Raw genomic sequence first — 23,489 nt, forward strand, 5'->3', positions numbered from 1 at the left:
CGTTCCGGTTCTACCATAAACGGTCCGGTACAAAAAAAAATAACGGTTCATACTCGTTTTAACCGGTTACGCTTCTGGTGGGCATATTGATTCCCAGAAGAAAAAAAATAGATTTTGCAAAATGCAAAACCGGTTATTCCGCACACATGGTATGTGATATTAATAGGCAGCTGTGAAATTTGGTAGCTCCTGGTTCCTGTAGGTGACTGTCTCTTCAAATAGGCTTTCTCCTTTCTTGAAGCGCATGATACAGACGGACGTGTTTGTTGTGATGTCATACGTAAAGTACTTTCTTGCTGGATTGGTGCGATCGCATCTCATCCCAATGTTGATGATGATGATGATTAGTATTTTAATGGCGCAGCAGCGACGGAGGCTATAATGCGCCAAAACATCACCAGAAGTGTACTAGTTAAAAATGGAATGATAAGGTTAAAAACAGTGCATGACACAAATTAACTCAAGTACTGTGTTTTCAAAAAAGTTTCCTTAAAATTACAAGGCGTTTAAAAAACCAGTGTCTCAAATAAAATTATAGACTCCACTAAACGGTAAAAGAGCGTCATCACCCAGCAGTAGGGCTGGGTGGAGCGGTAGGTAATTTCTATAAAACTCGTGGAAGTGACGATGGCGAAGAGGTTCATACAACGCACAAGAAATAAGGATGTGTAGGACAGAAAGGAGTTCCCCACAGTGCGTGCACTCGGGTGGCTCCTCTCTGTGAAGAAGGAAACTATGGGTGAGGTGAGTGTGTCCAAGTCTTAGCCGCGTGCGTGTTACTTCGTGTGCTCTCTTCTCCAAACTGTGTATGGGGTGTCCTATGCTATTTTTAACTAGGTGCAGTTTATTGTGTATCTGGGTGTCCCAATATTCGTGTCATCTGTTGTATATTGTCTTCTTAAGATGGGGCTTCAAGTCCTGAAAGGGTACGTCAAATGGCGTCACATCAGCAGAGAGTGCAGCCGCGGCAGCTTTGTCGGCAAGCTCGTTGCCTGCTATCTCTCTGTGGCTAGGCACCCAACAGATGATAAGAGGAAGACCTCTGTTTACTACTCTACTGACTATATATTGTGCTCGCTGCACGAGGTGGTTCTTCTGTGGTTTAATGTTACATACCGATTGCAAAGCACTAAGAGAATCTGTGTATATGACAGATGATTCGATGTTACTTTCTAAAATGAAGTTGAGTGCTAAAATGATGGTATAAACCTCTGCAGTGAAGATGGACGTGATGCGTTTAAGCAGTGCCACCTTGTACATGAACCTGATACCATGGCACAAGAAACACCTGCGCTTGTTTTGGACCCATCTGTATAAATTTCAGTGTGGTTCCGAAAACCACTCTTCAGGTGCTCAAATTCCTGTTGTAGCACTAACGAAGGCGTTACATGTTTCTTGTACTTTGTAAGGGAGCAGTTATATTTCAGGGCTGGTTGCCATGGAGGTACCCTCGGACTACATTCGGCGATCATGTAACTGTAAGCAGTGAAGCCATACAGTTGAATATCATTTGAAATTCGCATGCTAAAGGGTGGGGTAATTGTTGGCTTGTTTAGGAAGAGTTGCTTAAAACGTGTGGTCTTAACGCAGGATAAAGAAATGTGTTGAGGGTAGCCTCTTATCCTCAGTGCATACAAAATCCCAAGCTAGAAGCGACGTTTTGCTAAGGACCACTCATTTGCTTCCACATACAGACTTTCAACAGGTGTCGTACGGAAAGCCCCCAGTACAAGTCGCAGTCCCTGGTGGTGGATAGGATTCAAAGCCTTCAGCACAGATTGGCGTGAAGACCCGTATACAATGCATCCATAATCTAGTCGTGATCGGACAATACATGTGTACACGTGATATAGTGTTTCGCGATCTGCACCCCAAGATCTGTGTGAGAGGATTTTAAGAATATTTGAAGATTTCAAGCATTTCCCTTTCAGGTTCTTTATGTGGGCTGCAAAGGTGAGTTTTGCATCAAAAATGACACCAAGGAATGTGTATTCTGATCGTACTGCCAGTTCATGTCCATTTACGCTTAGCTTGGGATCTGGGAATACACCTCTTGCTCTAGATAAACGCACACAGACTGTCTTTTCAGCTGAAAACTTAAACCCGTTTTGCGATGACCATTTCACAAGCTTAATAATTGTGAGCTGGATTTGTCTCTCACACATGGCCAAGTTCGTAGATGAATATGCTATCTGGAGATCATCTACATACAAAGAGTACATAATTGAGGGTGGAATTACATTGGCGATAGAGTTCATTTTGATAATGAAAAGTGTAACACTGAGCACTGACCCCTGTGGGACACCATTTTCCTGTATGAACAGACGAGAGAGTGATGTGCCCAGCTGTACCCTGAAAGTCCTTCCCTGGAGGAAATTAGAAATGCAGCGGAACAGACGCCCACGTATTCCAAAATCGTGCAGGTCCCGGAGGATGCCGTATCGCCATGCTGTGTCGTAACCCTTTTCAAGATAAAAAAACACAGATAGGAAGTGCTGTCTCCTAACAAAGGCTTCACGGATGGTGGTCTCTAGTCGAATGAGGTGATCTACAGTGGAACATCCCACACGGAAGCCAAACTGGTATCGAGTGAGGGATTCATTCTCCTCCAGGTAGTGAATAAGACGGTTATTCACCATACGCTCAAAAGTTTTACCAAGACAACTTGTGAGCGCGATAGGTCTGTAACTACTGGGTATGGAGGCATCTTTCCCTGGTTTGAGGGAAGGAAGGACTGTAGCTATTTTCCAACGAGAAGGGAGCTGTCCTTCTCTCCATACGAGATTGAAGAAATCAAGCAGACATTTGAGTGATTCAGATGAAAGATGCTTTAGCATAGAGTATGTTATCCTATCTGCCCCGGGGCCGTGTCCTTGGATGATGGCAATGCTCTCAACAACTCCGTTATCTGAAAAGGCATGTTGTATGCATAATTCTCACCATGGCCACTCGGTATATTCTTCTTTTCGGCACATGCCTTGACTTTAAGGAAATCTTTACTGTAATGAGCGGAGCTAGAAATGTTTTGGAAGTGCTCGCCCACTACATTTGCTTGTTCTTCAAGGGTCTCGCATGGTGCCCCATTAACCTGCAATAGTGGAATACATAGGCTGGAATATTCACCCCTAATATTTCGGAGCCTTTCTCAGACTTTCTTCGAGGGGGTATTACAGTTGAGTGATGAAACAAAGTTTCTCCAAGATTCCTGTTTAGTTTTTTTCTGTGTTCACCTAGCCTTGGCACGGGCTCTCTTAAAAGCAAGGAGGTTTTGTGAAGTTGGGTATCTGCGGAAGATTCCCCAAAAGCGGATTTGTTCCTTCCTTGTCGTATCACAATCGCCTGTCCACCAAGGCTTGGGGCGCTTAGGAACACGTGTAGACGTTTGCGGAATAGCCTGGCTGGCAGCCTCTATAATTGTGGTAGTAAGTGTTTCGTTGACTTCTTCAATACTGAACCCACGAAAGGAAGACTCAGACAGTACTGCTTTCTTTTCAAAGGAGTTCCAGTCCGCCAAACGCAGTTTCCAGCGGGGTGAGCGCGCAGTTAAAGTATCTGTCTGACCACTTAGTTGCAAGATAATGGGGAAGTGGTCACTTCCTCTTGGGTTCTGCTGGACTGCCCAGTCAAAACAATCCAAGAGGGAGGGACTGCATAGTGAAATGTCCAGACAAGAGAAGCTTTGTGTTGCAGTGTTGATGTATGTAGGCTGTCCTGTATTGAGCAGGCAAACAGGCCTTAACATCAAAACCCTCTCTAGCACTTTCCCTCGACCATCCAGCCTTGTGCTACCCCACAAATGATTGTGAGCGTTTAGGTAACCAAGTATCATGAATGGCGGAGGAAGCTGGTCACAAAGATGCTCAAAGTCATTTTGTTCGATTGAAATTGAAGGTGGAAGGTACAGTGAGCATAATGTAATGACCCTGTCGAGGCATATTTGTACAGCCACGGCTTTCAGGTCTGTGACAAGAGGAAAGCGGGTTGCAGGTATGGACTGTGGGAGAATGACAGCGACACCTCCAGATGCGCGGGTGCTGTCTGTGCGGTCTTTTCTAAAGAAATTGTGTCGACGGAAGGGATTTATACTGTTCTCATGTAGATATGTCTGCTGTAGGCAACAGCAAACTGCCTTTTGTTCCTCTAAGAGGTCATTAATGTCATTGAGGTTGGAAAAGAGACCTCGACAATTCCATTGTACTATATTACCTAGACCCATGAATAGAAAGAGGGAGAAGAGAAGGAGCAATACCTTCATTGTGCCTTGGATGCAAGTACATACCCCTATGGACTCTATGTACATGAATGTCTTATTCAAGGAGGGGTTATTCTTCGTGGAGGTAATTTCTGCATGTCTTTTGTTCTGCTGCCCTTACCTCGACCAGATGTTTTTTCTCTCCTTCCTTTGCCCTGAGAGCGAACACCTGGCAAACTGGATGACCATTTCTGGGATAAGCAGTCATCGTCATCCAATTCCATGTTTTGTGACATGGTCTGGGATGGTTCCGGCATGGTTCCGTCCCAGACTGAGATTGTGCCATCAACGTCACTGGAAGCTGTGGCTATCTCCTCGCTGCGTGCCTGGCAAGCCAGGGTGCTCCCAGGAGACGTAGGAGCAGGAAGAGACACACTCGTGTCTCCACCTTTCTGCTGGGGTGTTTGAGGTAGACACCCAGAAGTCTGAGTCTCTACAGATTTCCTCAGTGGTGCTACACCCCTGCGCGCCACCTCGGAGAAAGTGCCTTTACTAGCAAACTCTGGTTGTGCTTTTGCTGCTTTATATGGTAGGTTCTGTTCTGCTTTGATTCGAAGTATTTCTTTTTCTGCTTTCCACCGAGGACAAGATCTTGAGTATACTGGGTGGTCGCCTTTGCAGTTTGCGCAACGCACCGTGTTCTCACATGATTCTGGTGTGTGACCATTGCCTGAACATTTTGGACATGTTTCCTGTCCACGGCAGACCTGTGACCCATGCCCGAAACGTTGACACTTGAAGCAACGCCGCGGGTTAGGAACGTAGGGTCGCACGTGGCAGTTCAGGTAACCTGCTTTGATGGTTTGAGGAAGTCTGTGCAGCTGGAGTGACAGTACGATGTGCTTGTTTTGCATTTCTTTGCCATCCCGACGCATCACTATCCGCCTCGCACGCCACAACGCCATGCTCGTGCAAACCTTCTTCGATCTCGATGTCGGATCAGTCAAGGAGTTCAATCTCGGAAATCACCCCCTTGACAATGTTCATGCTACGGTGTTTTGTGATTGATACTGGAATGTCACCAAGTTTCTTTATGGACACAAGGGCTGAACTTTGGGATCTGTTTTCTACTTCAATTTGAATGTCTCCAGATGAGAGCTTCTTTGCTTTGTACGATTTCCCAATGATTTTTTCAATTTCTTTTGCAATGAGGAATGGTGACACTTTCGATAACGGCTTCGTCTCGTCCTCAGCATGGGCCACAAGGAATTTCGGGAACCATGGCTCTGGAGACAGGTCTAAGCTGAGCGATTTCATTGGTGCTTCGGTGCAGCGCCTCTTTTGACGCTGATCATGTTATTTGGAGTGTACTGAATCCGTACAAGGAAAACAGTGGTTCGGTGCACAGGTGTGTCGCCCACCATCGAGCCCAACCAAGGGGAGTGTTAGCGTGCCCGGCACGCTAACACTTTCCTCTGCATTATACCCTAGTGCAGTTTCAGAAGGGTGAAAGAACTTGATTTGATTTGATTGATTTGATTGTGGTTTTATTGGCGCATCAGCTACAAAGGCCATAATGCGCCAAATACCAGTGAAGACTAGTTAATTAAAAAAATACATGTGCAGGACTAAAATTTGAGTAACTGTTAGATTAGTATTTAAAATCACAAATATTTTAAAAACCCAGTATCTTTAAAAAACCTATACACGTTCTCAGAGGGAACAAATCATCACCCAGCAGAAGCAGGTGAAAGAACTGCCCAAGGTTGACCCTTGCAGCCAAAGAAGGTGAGTAAGGAAAATACAAGAAGGAAGAGGAGATGAAAGGAGAAAGTAAGGAAAATAGGAGATGGCGACAAGCTGAATAGTCCTGGCCGGGCCTTCCAGGGCCACCCGACTATGGGAAGCACGGGCCAAAGCGGTGTGTTGCTTTCCCGGAGGGGCCCCGAAGGGTCCTAAACAACATCCGGGTCCACTCAACCACCAGGATCCCCCTTTCCCCAGACACGGGACAGCCACGCACTGCTATACGTGGGGGTCTCCCTCCTGCGGCGACCCAACCGTGAGTGCAGGAGGAGGCTACTGCGGCTGCTGCCGGGCGATGGGGGCGCCAAGTTCCCGACGCCGGGCCCATCCCAATGTGTGTTGCTGCTTCCTAGCCAGCAAGCACTACCGCACGAGTACGACGCAAATCGAGGAACATCTTCACTCACAAACGCGCTCGACGGCTCCGTTTTCTTTTCTTCGTGTCCTGTCCACAAAAGACGCACCACTTCGCACGCGCTTGCCTCGCGGATACGTAAATGTAGTCGAACCTCGATATAACGAAACTCACGGGGACCGCAATTTCTTTCGTGGTATCGAGCATTTCGTTGTATCGAATTGAAGGTCACGGATCGCGACCTTTGCGAGGGCGCGCGCTGTACAAGCGTCGATAACTCCCGCTACGGTGCGGAAAAGTTTTTCGTGAAAAATGACAACTACAAATACAGCGCCAAAAGGCACCTATGGCATTTTATTTTTGCTTGAAATAGCCGGTTATACACGTCTGCGTCGTGCCTAGAAGACACGGTGTCACGCATTGTTCGTATGCCGCCAAAGTATCCGCAGCTTTCTCCATATCGTGTTACGATCCCGCAAACTTTCTACGTCTATGGCAGGGCTTCTTCCGTAAGGCTCTCCGTTGCTATGGCATGTTTGTCCCCATCAAGAAAATCATCTAGACTGCACCCTATTGAAATTTCCACCAGCCTGACCTGGTGGCCCACCACCAAGCTCTGGTGGCTGTTGTGGTGGTCCACCAGTTCAGTCTGGTGGTGTACCAAGCAGAGTTGGTGGACCACCAGCCTGCTCTGGTGGTCATCGTGTTCCACCAGCATGCTCTGGTGGGCCACCAACCACACCTGGTGGTTCACCCATGCAGTTATATATATTGGATATATATAAGAGTATATTGGATATATATATATATATATACTTAAATATATTTTTATATATGGTAGCTTTTTTCCCTCACTATATATATCTGCACAGCATGTTCGTTGTTTATGTATTTCTCTCTTTTTTTTAAATCCATGAGTAAGTTCTGGCTTTCCTCCAACAAATAATCTATATTCAATATTAAATACTCAATTTTATACAATTGAATATAAGATATTGAATATATGTATATATCCGAATAACTGAAACACAATAGAATGGTGCACAGTATGCAACCAACCATTCCCATAATTCTACCATTTTAACACCCCTAATAACCCGTATCTCGACATACCCAACCACAGCATAACCTGGACGCAGCAGGGTTTGTCGCTTAATGAGAGCTGAAGCTTAGTATGTACCATAAACATTTACCATGTAGTCTGACTTCAGGAATTAACAGTTGACGACATCTAGTGGATAGCAGAAATTTAGGGGCCTTTAAGAAGCAAATGTTGCAAACAATTCAAACACTACAAACTAATATTACGGTGGTACTGGACAGGGCAGTACAGTTGATAAGACCTGTTCACAAACAGAAGTTGCACATATTTTGCCATTGGATATATTTGTCCCTTAATGAAAGATGAAGCTATAAGCACACACTAAAATTACGGCAGTGGGTTTTTGTACATTCATGATTTATGGTCTATTCCTAAAATGGTATGAAAATAATCGGGTGTTTTCTTTTTTACGAGAACCTATCACTTCCCCAATGAGCGAAAAGGAGAATGGTTCTGCAACCCCCCAAGTCGCCCCAGCCCACAGTCATAATTTATTTGCTGTTGCTGCTGCTTCAAAAATGTATACTGAGGTAAATGAGCACTTCAAACACGGACAGACAGGGGACAGGACAAACACTGTGCTTCACAATAACCATTTCTTAAACAAAAAATAAAATGAAGAACGGCGGCAAGAGACACAGCCAGATCTTTAGTAATCTATATTACGGCACTGCATGTAACTACTGAATAATGACAACACACATGTTAGTTCAGCAACATAGTGTATTAAAGTTAATATCAGAACAGCAGAAATCTTCCAAGCTTTATTTAGTCGGTCTCATAAGTGTTCGGCTGCAACCCCACATATTCGTCTTGGTCAATACGAATAAAAACCATCTGACATTCGAAATCATTATCCAAGTAAACACACAACCCTTCAGAGGCCGGCGGGTGGTCACACTTTTGAAGGTGTGTAACATGGCCTAGTCCTGAAGGCAGAATAAGCAAGCGTTTGCAGAGTAATGCTACCCTTTCAATCTGCTCACGAAACACAAAAATCTCCTTCACCTCACAACAGCTTCCATCAAACATCCTGAAGTAGCAAGAGCAGGTTCTTTCAGTACGTGTGTACTGAAATGCATGTACTGTTATGCCATTAATGCATGCCCTGTGAAAGTGCTCCACCATCACCACCCTGCCAACCTTCTCAAAAAGCAGGCTGGCAGCTGCCTCAGATAGCTCTTTGTTACATACTGCAGCACCCAGTCCTCGACATGTCATCTTTTGCTCTTTAATCTTGAACAGCTTCTCCGCACATGTCTCTAGGCGCCCAGCAAGTGGAAAGACTTTGAGTATATCACGCAGTGTGTCACTCATGATTAGCCTCTCAGCGATCTGAAGGGGAACACCCTTGGCTGCTGTCACTAAGCTCACTATACTTCCATTGCTGCCTTCAAACGGGAACATGGAAGTTGCCCAGAGCGGCCCAAGCATGGTCACACTTTTCGCAAGGTGCAGGAGTTGATGAATATTATATCTCACAGCACTATCTCCATAAAGCCTTGCAGTGTCGTACACAAATGCCTTAAATACACGCTCTGCCTCTTTGATGTCAGCCTCCGTAACAGTGGTCTGCAATAGCAGGAACAGCCCCTTTGCCAGTAGTGATGCATGCATAAAAAATGGTGACGGAAGAATGCCATATAATGTAGGCAACATATAGTACAGAACCCAGTTCTCCCATTCTGACGCCTTCCACAGCGCATGCTCGGAGAGTGCACGTGTCAGCCTTGTAAAGCACACAGGAGGCCTTATACCGCACAAGCGCCTGTTCACAATGTGTATTTTTCGACCGATGTGGTACTCTTCTCCAGTGGATGTTAGCCAGAGCTCGGTTAGGTGCTTTGCCACACCAAGCAGAACACAATGCATGTAATCGGGGGGTACACCCCACACTACATCCAGTCCTTTGAGCTTCACAACAGGACTTGGGCCCTTCATCCCGTCAACGTCTTTGCCACGGACCACAGCAAGCTTCATCGCCCTAATGACCCCGTCATGGGTCCTTTCTATGAGGGACTCTCCTGCTGGTGCTGCATACTTGACTGTGCCTGCATAAGAATATGAGGTATCGTGCCCTTAGCAATTATACATAAACAAGAATATCAATTGATAAAACAGCATATATGCAGGTGAGCTGATGGAGAAAGTCCATAATGAAAAGAAAAGTATGAGTTTGGACATCACAGACAGCAAGCACAAAAGGACTTCTGTGGCACTCAGGCTTATTTCAGTATGAAGAATATAAAGTTCTTTCAGCTTGTAGTTAACATATATCTGTCAAAAAGTCCATAACCATTTAAGTATCTTAATATAAGAAAAAATAAAAAAAACACCCTAGGGTCAAAGTACCCAATCAGGTGTATTTTAATTTAGTTTTGGGAACTTTTGTGCAAGATGCAATGTCATGTGGTCCTGGTAACGATAACTTAGTCTCCGGATAATAATCCTGCCCTTCATGTCGACTGTTGGGTGATCCCGAGCACTGCAGCACGTACTATACTCTGAGGCTTTGGCTCGAATGTTAACGCAGGGTGCAATATTCATAATGTAAATCTTAGCTCAAGCTACCAAGTAGCACCAAGGGCATAAGGCAGAGCCTGCAAACCACAAACCATTATAGAAAGAAGGAAAGCATGAGAAGTATAAGTTAAAAAGCACAGCTTACCATCCACAAATTCTCCTTTCTTTAGACACCATGAGCAACCGTAGAATCCATTGTATTGCTTCCTGTTCAGAATCGAAGCGCGGGCTGGAGCATCGGGTCATCAGGTCACACCATCTCATTCCGAGCTTTCGACGCACATCTCTATACTCTCTATACAGCAAACCGTCTGTAATGTCACTGTATGTTCCCTCTGCATCAGGACGTGAGGCAAGTGTGCGAAGACGGTCTATTAGAACCGTGCCAACATTCTGCAATAGCATCTGTAGCCGTTTTTTGATGTCCAAGATAATAAAAAAGCTCTTAGAAGAGAGTAGCTTTCCCTGGGTGTAGTCAACATGGCAAAAAGGGCATGTGAATTTGCAACCCTTTGCATATCTTGCGCGATCACCAAGGAAGGCAAAGCAGTCGTTGCAGAAATAGTGAAGACGCAATAGGTGCTCCTCTGCCGCTTGTGCCATATTTTCCGGAACATGTATTTTGATCTTGGAAGGACATCGCTTCCAAACAGGGCATTAATGACGTTCAAAAGACCATCCAGCTGCGTCCATGAAAGGCCGGCTGTTACCACACACGTAAGGATCAGCAATATGGCTTGCGCCTTTGTAGTAGTCTGATGCGGCAAAGTTTGTTTGTTGCAGTCCTGAAGGAAAACAAGGAATTCGTCTTCAGTGCCGCTGTCGTCATCATTCTCGCCATCGTCACTTGGTGTTTCTTCTGCGGTATCACTCATGATGGTATCGTTATCAAGTTCACTTGGTACGTCGGAGTCGCCATCACCCTGCTGACACTCGGTCGCTTGAAGAGGTTCATCCAGATGCCCAGTAGGGGTTGAACTGCTCGTTGATGCAACACCTGTGGCAATTCCCTGGAAGCGGCAACAACTACTTTTTAGTGTGTTATGTAACATCACAAAAATACTCCACATTCCGCGAATTACGGGAGTGAAACTCTCTGTCAAACACTCAAGAGGGTGAAATGCAAAAAAAAAAAAGCCAGGCTCAGGGCTGAACTCATTTGCCAAGAGTCGCTGAGTAGCCTAATGCATTGGCGTCCGACAAATGAGCTGATATGACCACACTTGTGCTCATATTACATACTTACGTCTTGTTTTCGTTTGTTGTCGTTATGCTTAGTCTGCCGTGGAAGTTTTCGTTCTGAATTCGGTTCCATCCACTTTCGGTAAGGTCCTCGACGCCTCTTCTCTGGGAGCGAGCTCATACTTATTTGTGCACTGATAACCGAAACCGTTTGACTGGACGAGATGTGTTTGACTTTCTGAAAAAAGAAACACAACTACGCCGTTGTGGATCAACAAAGACAAGCTGCGCGCTCCATGTTTTCTTTTCAAGTTGCAGAGAGAGCCAAGCCGAAGAAGACGTAAGAAATACTGAAGCCAGCAGGTCAGCGTACAGTGCAGTGCGCTTACAAAACCCGAACAGAATGATGTAAAAAGACTAACCATAAAGTTTAACTCCGTATAGAAATTATTTTGTCACAGACATGGTATTTTGAAGGCCGAACCAACCGAACCCTACCCGCGCAATCCCACTTGCCGCGATTTATCCGCGTCTCCAAAATGCGTGACATTCGTGCGGCAACACTGTGCCATTGTTTTGACAGTTTCGGCTGGTTGTGTTTTCCGCTGGTCAATGTGTTCGGTGTTTGTAGCGTCGTGGTCACTGTAATTCGTCTTTTAACGATGTTTTTCGTGTACGTAAAGTTTGACTTCGACGGCAAGACGCAGATAACTACGTGTGATTACGTGAAGAATTTCTCTCCGGAAGACATATTCGACATTGATCGCTCCGTTTCATATTCGGTTTATTGGGCCGGCGATGACAGGACTGCTGGAGACTATTACTTTGCCAAAATTCTCCACATGACAGGTAAGCTGCGCACTGCTGTTTGTTTCCCACATGCGGGGGTTATGTATGTGCTAAACGTTGGCACTTGTACAACGCGAAGTATAAGTGCGGAATGTACTGTGCGTGTTTTACACACGTGGCGTACGAATCCATGTGCGTCGTAAAATGAAGCGTTCGTTCGTTTTCTTTTTATTGTAGGAGTGTTTACTGAATTTACTGTTTGTACCGCTTCAGAAACTAAGGAAGAAATGGATCTCTATGTGGAAAAAAGGTCGAAAACAGTTGGTCGCCACACCGCCCCAACAGGAAGGACAAAAGTAACGTCTTTCTTCAGTAAATCTACTGAGATTGTTGTGGAGCTATCCACACTAGTTTGTATGCATACTATTTTTCGCTTTGCAGGTTGCTAACCAGCATGGTAGGATTACCTAGCATATATAAGCGTAAACATTTCGTGACGTTGTATGAGCAGCGTGCTCAAACGATTTTTTTTGTTGAACTAATTCTTCTGCCTCCTTGCTTTATTCCCAGGTTACAAAAGACAAGCGTCCAGATCGAAAAAGAAAAAGAAAAGCTGTAAAGCAATACGAGGAGCTTCGACTTCTAGAATCCATTGATTCATCTGAAGATGATGACCTTGTATCTAAAAAGGAGCTTGATGAAGTAAGGGAAAGATACGAAAATGTTCTGAGTGAGAACCGAAGGTTACGGAAGGCCAACCTCCAACTACAAAGTGCGCTCTGCTCTAAAATTTTTCAAATCGGTATGTACATAATAAGACAGTTTACGATCCACGTTTCTTTTAATACTTCTACCTGTTTTTAACTGACTATTATTATATTCAACCTATTATGACTGATAACTTTTCTTTGACTGCTCCAGAAAATGCTGGGGGCCATGTGACATCACCCCATGCCATCCTGAAGCATAACCAGAGTAAGTTCAGCGGACCTCAGGGGCCTAACTCTCAATTTCAGTTCTTGTTATGAGAGCAGCTGTCCCTAGATATGCCACAGTCCTTAGCAATTGGGACCGAGCACATACACAGCAATACTTTTACTGAAAATCATGTAACTAGGTACCCCAAATTGTACTCAAATATACATACATTTTTCTACATGGTATATTCAAATGTAGTGGCACATATATTTGTATTTTTGATGGTATATTGTTGACATCATTTTTGTGATTATACTTTGCCCATCTGTCTGCATTTATTGTTAACTGCACTATTTCTTCTTTGTAGCTCAAACCCACTTGGCTCCACCTCCAAAGCTTCACTCATCCGAGCTTGTTCACTGATTTAAGCCCCACCACGAGGATGAAGATACTGTTCGTGAAATGGTGTCTTCTCAAAGTAAGTCGCATTGTTTCATGTACTCCTGATTATGCAACTGGCATGTACTATATTTTGTATGCCTTCTAGTATTTCAGCCAAGTACCTTAAGCATGCCCAGTGGTGATCAGCTTAGCGGACCACATCCAACGGTGCACTCCAATGCACTTTCCAAAGATAACACAGAAGGTAACAACAGTTATCAGAGCATGAAAGAGCATCAATCATGTGGAACACTTTTCCATTTCTTCTCAATGCACGATCCTTCAGGAAAGACTATAGCAAATATTTTTTGTTGGTTCAAGATTCATATATTATGCATACCACCATATGTTTTGACAATCAGAGAGGCCTTTTAGGTTTTGCCTTGGTGCTGTTGAGCATTCATTTTCTCTGTTGCTGATCTTTGATCCTTTTACCACTTTCATTTTCATAGCTGTTACCCTGTACACACACAAGGACTGCACTATTCCGGAGAACAGTCTGCCTTCTATAGGGGCAGAAGGTGCAGATGGCCAGGTATGACGGTAGCTAGCAGTGTACAGTACAACACTGCTTGCATGCACACCTAAGTGGGGATACGGGTGCATGCATCAGGCTTGAGGTGCTAGTTGAGGCTCCCACAGAGGTAAACAGCACCCATGAAGCTTCCCATGAGGGGCACTTGCTGTACAACCAACATACTTTTCCATGATAGGCAAGCCTGAGCGATGGGCAAGACACGTGAACAAACGCAAACACGAAGGCTCAAATTTGGCTCAAAAGGCTTTTGAGCCTTCGTGTTTGTGTTTGTTTACTTGTTCTTGCCCATCGCTCAGGCTTGCCGATCATGGAATTTATCCACCAGCTAGCCTGCATTTACGCCATTCTGTCAACATAATTTTCCTCTATAACTTGGCTGAATCGCTTAAACTAGTTCACATGTGTGTGATAAGAGGACTGTTCACATCCAACAGAGGTGATGCTCAAATCGATGCTGGGCAATGGATGTGAGTGAGTGATTGAGGTTTTTCTGGCGCATGAGCGACTACGGCTATTATGCGCCATGGGCAATGGATGTCCATTCATACTTGTGCTCCAAGGTTGTAATGTCTTAGAGCCTTGGAGCACTCCTCCTATCATGCACATATTGATAATAGAAGATAATAGAATATAGATAATAGAAGCGCATCACATACTTTCAGCGGGGGAGGCAAGTGTGTCAGTCAACCATCTCTAACACTTTCTGATAAAGAACTTGCCTTCCTAACTACCTAATTACGTCCTTACTATCTACTGGCTGCCGTGCGTCTATCAGCACGGTTTGAGGCTTATAACCCGGCACGTGTCGCCTACCGGTTGTGTCTTAAAAGCATTCTTTTGCCTGCAATACATATTAGTTGCGAGTGACGCTTGTGTTTGTGTGCTTCCTTCAGTCCCTGTCTTTCGCGTCCCAACATCTGCAGTAAGCAGTTCAGCCAAGTTATGGAGGAACTGCGTGTTGGTTGTACGGTGCCTCACATCAGAAAGTTCATAAGTCCCCTGTTTCTGGAAGGTACTTCTATCGTCGATATGAGCCCGTGATGAGCAGAGTAGCGGGATGCACGTGAGCTGCAGAGCTGGACATTACGGCAGCAATTTTAAACTTGCTGGTTGTGAGCCATCATGTAACATTGTGCTTCCATGTTTCTTAAGTTGAAGGGTTTATACCTACAACGAATGTTCTCCTCATTCAATTTTTTCTCTTACACCGACAGCTTACCCTCGCAGTAAAGAGGTGTCAAAAACGATGATAAACAGTTAAAAAAATAAACGATGAATGAGAAGTTGTACTCCAATATTTTATCCCAAACTTGACAACTTTTCACACGAAGGAAGGAAGGCTAAACAGTTTTTAAACAGTTTGTCGGAGAACTACCCTCGTTCCCACTTGCTACGTTGCCAATTGTGGTACAGATAGGCTCCTTAATGGTCTTTGCCTGTGATATTTCGCCAATACTGAGCATAGTTTTAAACGCAGCGCTTTTGTAAAATAATGTAATGATTCGCTAGTTCCGAGAAATAATAAAAATATAACTATTGTACCTGCATAATGGTTCAGATATTCGGCCCTTAATTAACGACACAGACATCATTTGCGAATAACATTCTGTTTCTTTCTATAGCTCGATGTAAGATAAACGAGTGACATTCACTGGGAATGCCATTTGGTTTCCCGTGTCGCAGGGCAAGTATAAGATTATGCTCGTGTTTTTAGTAGTCAAGCAGTTTGTACGACTCTGTGTTTTTGCATATTTGTTCTTTGCACTCGTGACGTTTGTCCAACTTGTGCAGGTGCATGCGGGCTGAGGCCTGTGGCTACCAAAAGCTGTGTGGGACAAGATACACAGCTACACAGAAGACTCAATGTTTGTGAAGGAGGCCGCTCTGGCCATTTGGTCAGCGCCAGTCCTCGCACGAAAGAGTGTGACGGGCACGCTTTCAAACCGTGCCAAAGCCGATGGAGTTCAGCAGGCCCAGGAACCACTCACTCCTCACAAGCTAGAAGCCCTTTATGGTGAGCGTTCCTGGACCACTGCTACTTTAATATGCTTTTTCAGTTGCAAAGATTCTTTGTGCAGGTGTGCTTACAACATGTTGATTTTTCAGGCATGTTTGAAAGGCGCCATGGGGATCCTGGTGCAGACAAGGAGAAGGAGCGACGACGTAAAGTGCGCTATTTCCTATCGCAGAAGATGTGCGATCTTCGAAGAAAAAAATAAAAGGTCGGGCACAAAAGCATAGTTTGGTATGTGTCTTTTGTCTTCACACACACACACGTCCACTTACTGAGACCACAAACACACACACAAGTGTGCACGGAAGCCCTACTGCTTGACCACCAGCACCTAAAGTGGTCCACCAAACCAGGGCTGCTGCTGGTCCATTACGATTCTTGGTGGACCACCAAACCACCAGGAAACAGGACGGGCCACCAGACATTCTGGTGGCCCACCGTCCCAAATTACGGGCTGGTGGACCACCAGGCCACCAGCTTGGTGGAATTTTCGATAGAGTGATTGTGTCACTTACGCCGCCACGCAAAAAAAGCGTTACCCACACGACCGCGATGGCGCCTTGCGTCTCGTGCTCTTTGCTGTTACTTTCGTCCTTTACTTGGCTGCAACCAGACAGTTCAACACCAGCGCGAACAGGAGAAGCCTCAGAAGAAAATCCCTAACCTTCCAATGACTCATACTTCATTTTGTAAGCACCAGATTCCTGTCGACTCTAATCGCGCGTGCCATCTTTCGCCGCGGGAACAGGACCCTGCTTGCGCCCTTTGTTTTCGTGGTCCTGAAGTTGGTTTTGGGGTCATAAACCTTATCTCGTTCTTTCGCTGTATCGAGGCGGCGGCTAAAAAGTGTTTCGTTGTAGCGGGAGTTGAAATACATTGATCTCTACGGCCCTCTGCCGGGGAATCCAAATTATTTCGCTCTATCGCGAATTTCGTTATATCGCGTTTCGTTGTAACGAGGTTTGACTGTATTCAACTTCGCTGCTCTCAAACAAGGGACGCGTCGCGCGACATTACCGATAGAGAAGCCGTTACGCAACCCTCTTGAGTCGCTGTTTAGTTAAGGCGAGTTTGGGCGGATTAAATTAAAACGAACACTAAGGCACTTTAGTAGAGAGCCACAACCGGTCACTTGTACCTGTAAGTATATGTGCGCGAACGATAAAACGTTACAAAGGGAGCCTAAGGGCCATAGTATACCGACATACGAGGGTGGTTCCATAAGTTTCCGGCCCGAGGTAGAAAATGCGCGCGAATTTGAAAATGCGACTAAGGACGCGTGGCGCCATCTGTTGGAGGGCCGGAGCACCACCCTTAACCTTCTCCATGCTTTTGTCGGTTGGAGAGCGGCATTTCAAACAGCCAGGGTGCACTCTTCAGTTAAAATCGAAAAAATCGAGTACCGTGCTGTGATAAAATTCTTGACAAAAGAGTGACTTTCGCCTAAAAAAATTAAAGCGCGACTGGACAACATGTACAGGGAAGCCTCTCCGTCGTACACAACGGTAAAAGACTGGGCTAAGCAGTTTCGACTGGGGCGAGAGTCCATTGAAGATGACCCACGCGATGGTCGTCCAGTGGAAGTGGTGACACAAGATGATGATGATGGTTGGAGTTTTAATGGCGCATTGACAACACAGGTCATAATGCGCCAACACTGTGATTAAAATTAGACTAGTAAAAAGTAGGTGCAATACTTAAAAAGGGGAGAAGTAACATCTAAAATACAAGACTAACTCTACACAGGACTTACGATTACAGTGTCTCTTAAAAAATTAAAAATTCTACTGAAAGGGATAATAGCCGCATCGCCAAGCAAGAGCGCTGGATGAAGAGCCAAAAAATACGTATAAAACTCTGTGAAATGATGTTGACGATGGATTTCGTGGTGTGGGCAGGTGATAAGAATGTGGATGACAGAGAGGAGTTCACCACAGTTTTCACACAGTGGCGACTCTTCTCCACAGAGTAAAAATTTGTGCGTGAGGAAGGTGTGGCCTATCCGCAACCTCGTTCGCAGAACACTCAAGAGACGATTTTCCTGGCGGTCTCCATAACTTTGAATGTGTTGTTTAATCAAGTGTAGCTTGTTTTGTGTCTGAGTGTTCCAGAAGCTCTGCCATTTTGTGTAGTGATTTCCTAAGTGCTGCCCTAATATCTTGCATGGGTATCTCGAAAGGACTAACGTCTTTTGAAGCTACAGCAGCAGCAGCCCGGTCGACAAACTCATTTCCTTGTATGCCTGTGCGGCTAGCCACCCAGCATAAAATAACCGAATATCCCCTCTTCTGTGCCATACTGGTTAAGGACTGTGCACGCTGTATCAAAAAATTCTTTGTTTTGCGTGTGCTACAAATAGCATTAACATAACTTAAAGAATGTGTATATATTACTGCTGACCGGATGCAACCTTGAAGAATGTGGTTAAGTGCAAGGATGATGGCATAGATTTCTGCAGTTAAGATAGATGCAATACTGTTTAGACGATGCGACCTCACGCTTGTGCCACAAGTCATGGCACAGGTCACTCCTGCGTTAGACTTTGATCCGTTCGTGTAAATTTCTGTGTGAGTCCCAAAACTTTCCCTCACGTGTTCAAATTCTTCCTGTAGTACTTGTGTAGAGGTGTTGTGTTTGCTGTACTTAGACGATGTAGTATCATACCTTGGCGGTGGTTGCCAAGGTGGGACTATTTTACCATATTCTACAACTTGGCAATCATAGGAAGAAAAATTGTGATCCTTCAATATCTCTACTACTGAAGGTCTGTTAATAGGGGGAACTACTGAAGGTCTGTTAATAAACAGCTGTTTGAAGCGTGTACTTTTAACATAAGTGAGTGCAGGGCGTTGTGGATAACTCCTTATTCTTAGTGCATATGACACCCCAAGATAACATCGTCTTCTATTCAACGAATATTCATGTGATTCTACATACAGACTTTCAACTGGAGAGGTGTGAAACGCACCAAGGATAAGCCTGAGCCCTCGGTGATGTACAGTGTCCAGGAACTTCAATACGGATTGGCGGCCTGAGCCGTAGACGATAGAGCCATAATCTATCTTGGAGCGAATGCAGGCAGTGTATACACGGCGAACTGTCTCCTGGTCTGCACCCCAAGATCTGTGAGAGAAGATTTTCAGTAGATTTAATGACTTAATGCATTTTGCCTTCAGGTTTTGAATATGGGGCTTGAAAGTAAGCTTTGAATCGAACGTGATGCCAAGAAACTTGCGTTCGGATTTTACAAGGATATCTTGTTTATTAAGTTCCAGCTTAGGAGACAGAAACATCCCTCTGATTCTCGATAAATGAACACAGATTGTTTTTTTTTTTTTTTTTCAGTAGAGAATTTAAACCCGTTATGTGAGGACCATTTTGCGATTTTTATTTATACAGAGTTGCATCTGTCGTTCACATCTGGGTAAGTTCGCAGAACAGCAGGATATCTGGATGTCATCCACATACAAAGAAAATGCTATAGAGGGTGGGATGACACTGGCTATGGGCACCGTGCGCTAGAGTTTTCTGTCGACGGCAGCGGCCCCTCAAGGGGAAACGCGGCGTAATGCCCTGGTACCAGGCCTCCATAGCTCCCCGCATTCGCGGCAGTAGAAAAAGAAAATCACGTCATAGTCACGTAGTATTAAATCGTCAGGCATCATTACGGATGCCCATTGGCCGAAGGAGGTTGCGCGCTCCGGGATTGGTTGACAAAGTTTCGATATATCTGACAGCTCACTTTTCGCGGGCAGTCGGCCAGGCGGGCAGCTCCAAGCAAGGTGGCTGCGTCTCCGCGGCTCGCCGATGTCGGTTGACCACAACGACCAAACAGGAAGTGTATTCGCGGGTTTGTTCGTGAGTTATAGTGACTATGTCCATGTACTGATCTACGATAAAGTATCAACCTACGGACATTCTAGCCAAGTCTGAACTGGAATGCTTGGTGAGCTGACGCCTGAGGAACACTTTCGAGCGCTGTTGCATTTTCAAATACAGTGACTAAGAAGAGAGGGTTCGCAACGACACAAGTATTTCCCGTGACTGTGTTACCGTCGGTGCATCGCCAGTATGAGAAGAAGATACTCATCTGTGAAACGCACGTACTCGTGGACTTCGCTCGTCTCCAGAAGTAGACTGTGTGTGTGCTTTGCAAGTTCGAACTTGGTTTGGTTGCAGTCTATTCAACGAACGAAACGTCGTGTACGCACGGTGAATATATGAGTCAAACATTTGAGTCTATACGTTGCATCAATAAATATGTATTTGGCCTGTCAAAAATGTCTTAGTTATTTTGGAATAACGGGCGCCAGGTATGAAAACCAGTAGAAGTCAATCATAGCCAGGGCCGGCCGAAAGGCAAGCCAAATGGAGAGGTTGCTGATTGGCTGGCTGCTAGGCATCACGACGCATTTTCATTGGTCGTATATCCAGTGTTGCCTGAATTATCTCAAACTATGGGCTCTATGGGGAGCTGTGGGCGCCTGCTGGTACCAGCCAGCAGCGTCTAGCAGTGCTGTGCTTTAGTGTGCTAGTTTCGCCGTTGGAAAAGAGCGATTAATTTGAAGCTGCCTGCATAGAAAGTCAAAGGCGAAGATAAAATGGAAACTGATTCTATGTTGTAATCTGCCACGACGACCAAATTAGTGTGAAAGAGAGGCACCTTGCCGTAAAGTTTTCGTCATTCTCGCTGTATCGTCCCGCCGGTCACGTATTTGAGAGAGCACTTTCACGGCAATCCATCCAACTTCCTGCTCAATCCCTTTGTTTATGTTTGTTTATAACGAAAAAACTCCGTTGTTTCTAACTCATTTCGTGCATTTAGTATATTTGTCAGTGACCAGTTGAGCGTCACGATGCGGACTTATAGCACAGCAGCTTGCGTGAAACAATTGCGAAATACAATGACCAATGAATATAGTGGAGCTTGGCTTAAAATAAGGTCTGCTATTTGTCAGACAGTATTTATCCCCTTTACTTGGACCCTAATTTTGCGGCGTGTCGGCAGAGACTGGCTTTTGGAAGCCTGGTCTTCCTTCAATATACAGCGTGCATGCGAACACAGGGGAATAAACAATGTTGTTCCAGCCTCAGAACATCAGTTTCTCTCTTGTTCAACAGGGGAATATTTATAGGAATTATAATATTATGGGAAGTATTTGTCCTCCCCGAGCTGCGTTTCGCAACCCGTCATCATTTTATGTGGGTGCATTCTGTCCCTAACAACAACAACAACAACCTTATTTTTGGCTTGGAGAGTGTCCCTATGATGTTAATATCGTTGCCAAATCTTGCGATCTCGGTTCTTTGCTCCTTCCTATTCGTCAAAAAAATAAAAAAAAGTAATCATGCGTTTGTCGAACAGCAAATATCTGTTTCTTCTTAAATCTTGTCGATTTCTGTTTTATTTTTTAGCATAGTTTATGTCGTGTTTTTCTTTTGCATGATATTGCTGGCTGCTTCTATGTTGCAGTTTGCGACAATGTGTCTGATGCTATGTACGCCTATACTAAGGCCGCTGTTGCCGTTCTTTAGCACTAATAAAACGTTGTTATCATTACATATCAGTTTTCAAACAAACAAAAAACAGCCCTTATTTATATCCTGCAAGAAGCTTGATTGACTGATTGATTTTTATTATTATGACCGTGTGGTCAAATGGAGGCACAAATAGCTAAAAGGGCATCCCCTGCCTTGAGCAATATGTGTGAGATATGTGTAGAATGATGCAAGATTGGGAACAAGTTGACTAAGAAACTTACCACCACAGTGCATCATCACGTTAACGGATTATGCATGACAAAGAAACGAAAAAGTTTTTTTTCGCTATCTTCATATCTATTCCAATTTGTTGTTCACTGTATTATTCGTGTGAATTCTTCAGTGCGAGATTTCCATCCTCATAGCGCAGGTGCTGGACGTAGCTGGTCTCCGATTTGTAATCAATAATTGGTAGTCCCTTCCGGATGAATATACACTTAACTTCACGTAAATACTACACGATTGTCTGTGCTACACACTGTGTCACACATTGTACATATACACATAATCTTCCACGTGCAAAAAGCTTCCCTATATTTTACGTGTTTCGTGAGTGAGTGATTGAGGTTTTCCTGGCGCATGAGCGACTACGGCTATTATGCGCCAAGACAATGGTAAAATGTTATGTATTTAAAAAGGGGAATAATTCAGTTAAAATTTAGTTTAAAGGTACTTGATGCAACCAACATCATTTAAAAAATTGTATACACAATTAAAAGTAACCAGGGGCTCATCACCCAGCAAAAGTGCAAGGTGGAAGGGAATGTTATATTCATAAAAGACGGGAAAGTGGCGGCGACGGTGAGCTTCGTGCACTGGGCACATTACCAGAATATGCAGAACAGAAAGCGGTTCCCTGCAAGGCACACACTGGGGTGGATCCTCCTCCCGTAAAAGGAATCCGTGTGTCGTGTAGGTGTGGCCAATACGCAACCGAGCCGACTGAATTTCGTGAAGCCGGTTGGTGAAAGCATGTGTGGGCTTGCCTATGTCATGTTTGATTAGATGGAGTTTATTAGTGTTCTGTGTGTTCCATTGTTTTTGCCATCTCTCATTAATCGTCTTTCGTATGACTGAGCGCAAGTCTACAGCTGCCACTTCTGAAAATGCGAGGTCGCCGGACAGTGCCTCGACAGCGGCCTTGTCGGCTTGCTCGTTGCCACGTATACCTACGTGACTTGGCACCCAGCAGAGTGTTAGAGAGAAACCTTTGTTTGTAATTTGGCTGAATAAATGCTGGGCCTGTTGCACAAACGGGTTCTTTTGTTTCCGTAAGCTACATATAGCTTGTAGACAGCTCAGGGAATCAATGTACACGACTGACGTATCAGTGTGAGACTGCAACACATGATTAAAAGCAAGGATCACAGCATATACCTCTGCACTGAAAATGGAAAAATTGTTTGGCAGACGGCGAGACACAACAGACGTGCCTGTGACTATTGCACAGGAAACCTTTGAGCCCGCTTTCGAGCCATCCGTGTAAAGGGCGACATGGTCTCCAAAACTGTCCTTTAATGATAAGAACTCCTGCTGGAGCACAGCTGTAGAAGTTTCTTGTTTTTTATATTTTAATAACGATGTGTTGTGTGTTGGTGGTGGTTGCCAGGGGAGGCTTCCCACCACTTGCTACTAGAGTCACCCTACCCTGGTCAGGGAAACCGTAAGCTTCCATTTCCAGGGACAGTCGCATACTAAAAGGAGGGATGACAGAAGGTCTGTTCAGAAACAGCTGCTGGAAACGGGTTTCTGTGGCACAGGCTAGGGCAGGGTGCTGCGGGTAAGATCTCACCTTCATTGCATATGTAGAGGCAAGGTAAAATCTCCGTTTTTCCAGCGACCATTCATTGCACTCTGCATACAAGCTTTCAACTGGAGATGTTCGAAAAGCTCCCAACATCAGACGGAGACCCTGGTGGTGAACTGGGTCTAAAATCGCCAGGGCAGACCTCCGTGCAGAGCCATAAACCAAAGACCCGTAGCCAAGCTTTGAGCGAATGACGGAAATATAAATACGACGCAGGACTTCCCGGTCTGCACCCCAAGACCTGTGCGACAAGATCTTGAGTATATTTAAGGCCTTCATTG

General features: G+C 44.9%; 1 protein-coding gene and 1 long non-coding RNA gene across 2 annotated transcripts; one reads left to right on the forward strand and one right to left on the reverse strand.

Moving 5' to 3' along the window:
• Positions 1–8,222: 8,222 nt before the first annotated feature.
• Positions 8,223–11,365, reverse strand: LOC135387101 (uncharacterized). The gene is made up of 3 exons (XM_064616489.1): positions 11,225–11,365; positions 10,124–10,988; positions 8,223–9,506 (listed from the first exon to the last, which is right to left on the reverse strand). The coding sequence occupies exon 3, from the start codon at positions 9,433–9,435 to the stop codon at positions 8,224–8,226; it is 1,212 nt and encodes a 403-aa protein (XP_064472559.1). The 5' UTR covers positions 9,436–9,506; positions 10,124–10,988; positions 11,225–11,365; the 3' UTR covers position 8,223.
• Positions 11,366–12,562: 1,197 nt separating this feature from the next.
• On the forward strand, positions 12,563–13,302 carry LOC135387102 (uncharacterized). Its single transcript, XR_010420853.1, has 3 exons — positions 12,563–12,751; positions 12,871–12,924; positions 13,235–13,302. It is a non-coding gene; the product is annotated as an uncharacterized LOC135387102 (long non-coding RNA).
• Positions 13,303–23,489: the final 10,187 nt, after the last annotated feature.

The sequence above is a fragment of the Ornithodoros turicata genome, chromosome 3 (genome assembly GCF_037126465.1).
Source record: "Ornithodoros turicata isolate Travis chromosome 3, ASM3712646v1, whole genome shotgun sequence".
Lineage (NCBI taxonomy): Eukaryota > Metazoa > Arthropoda > Arachnida > Ixodida > Argasidae > Ornithodoros > Ornithodoros turicata.

Coding starts and splice junctions, on each gene's coding strand:
- LOC135387101 (XM_064616489.1), bottom strand. CDS start 9,435: ATGAAGCTTGCTGTGGTCCGTGGCAAAGACGTTGACGGGATGAAGGGC.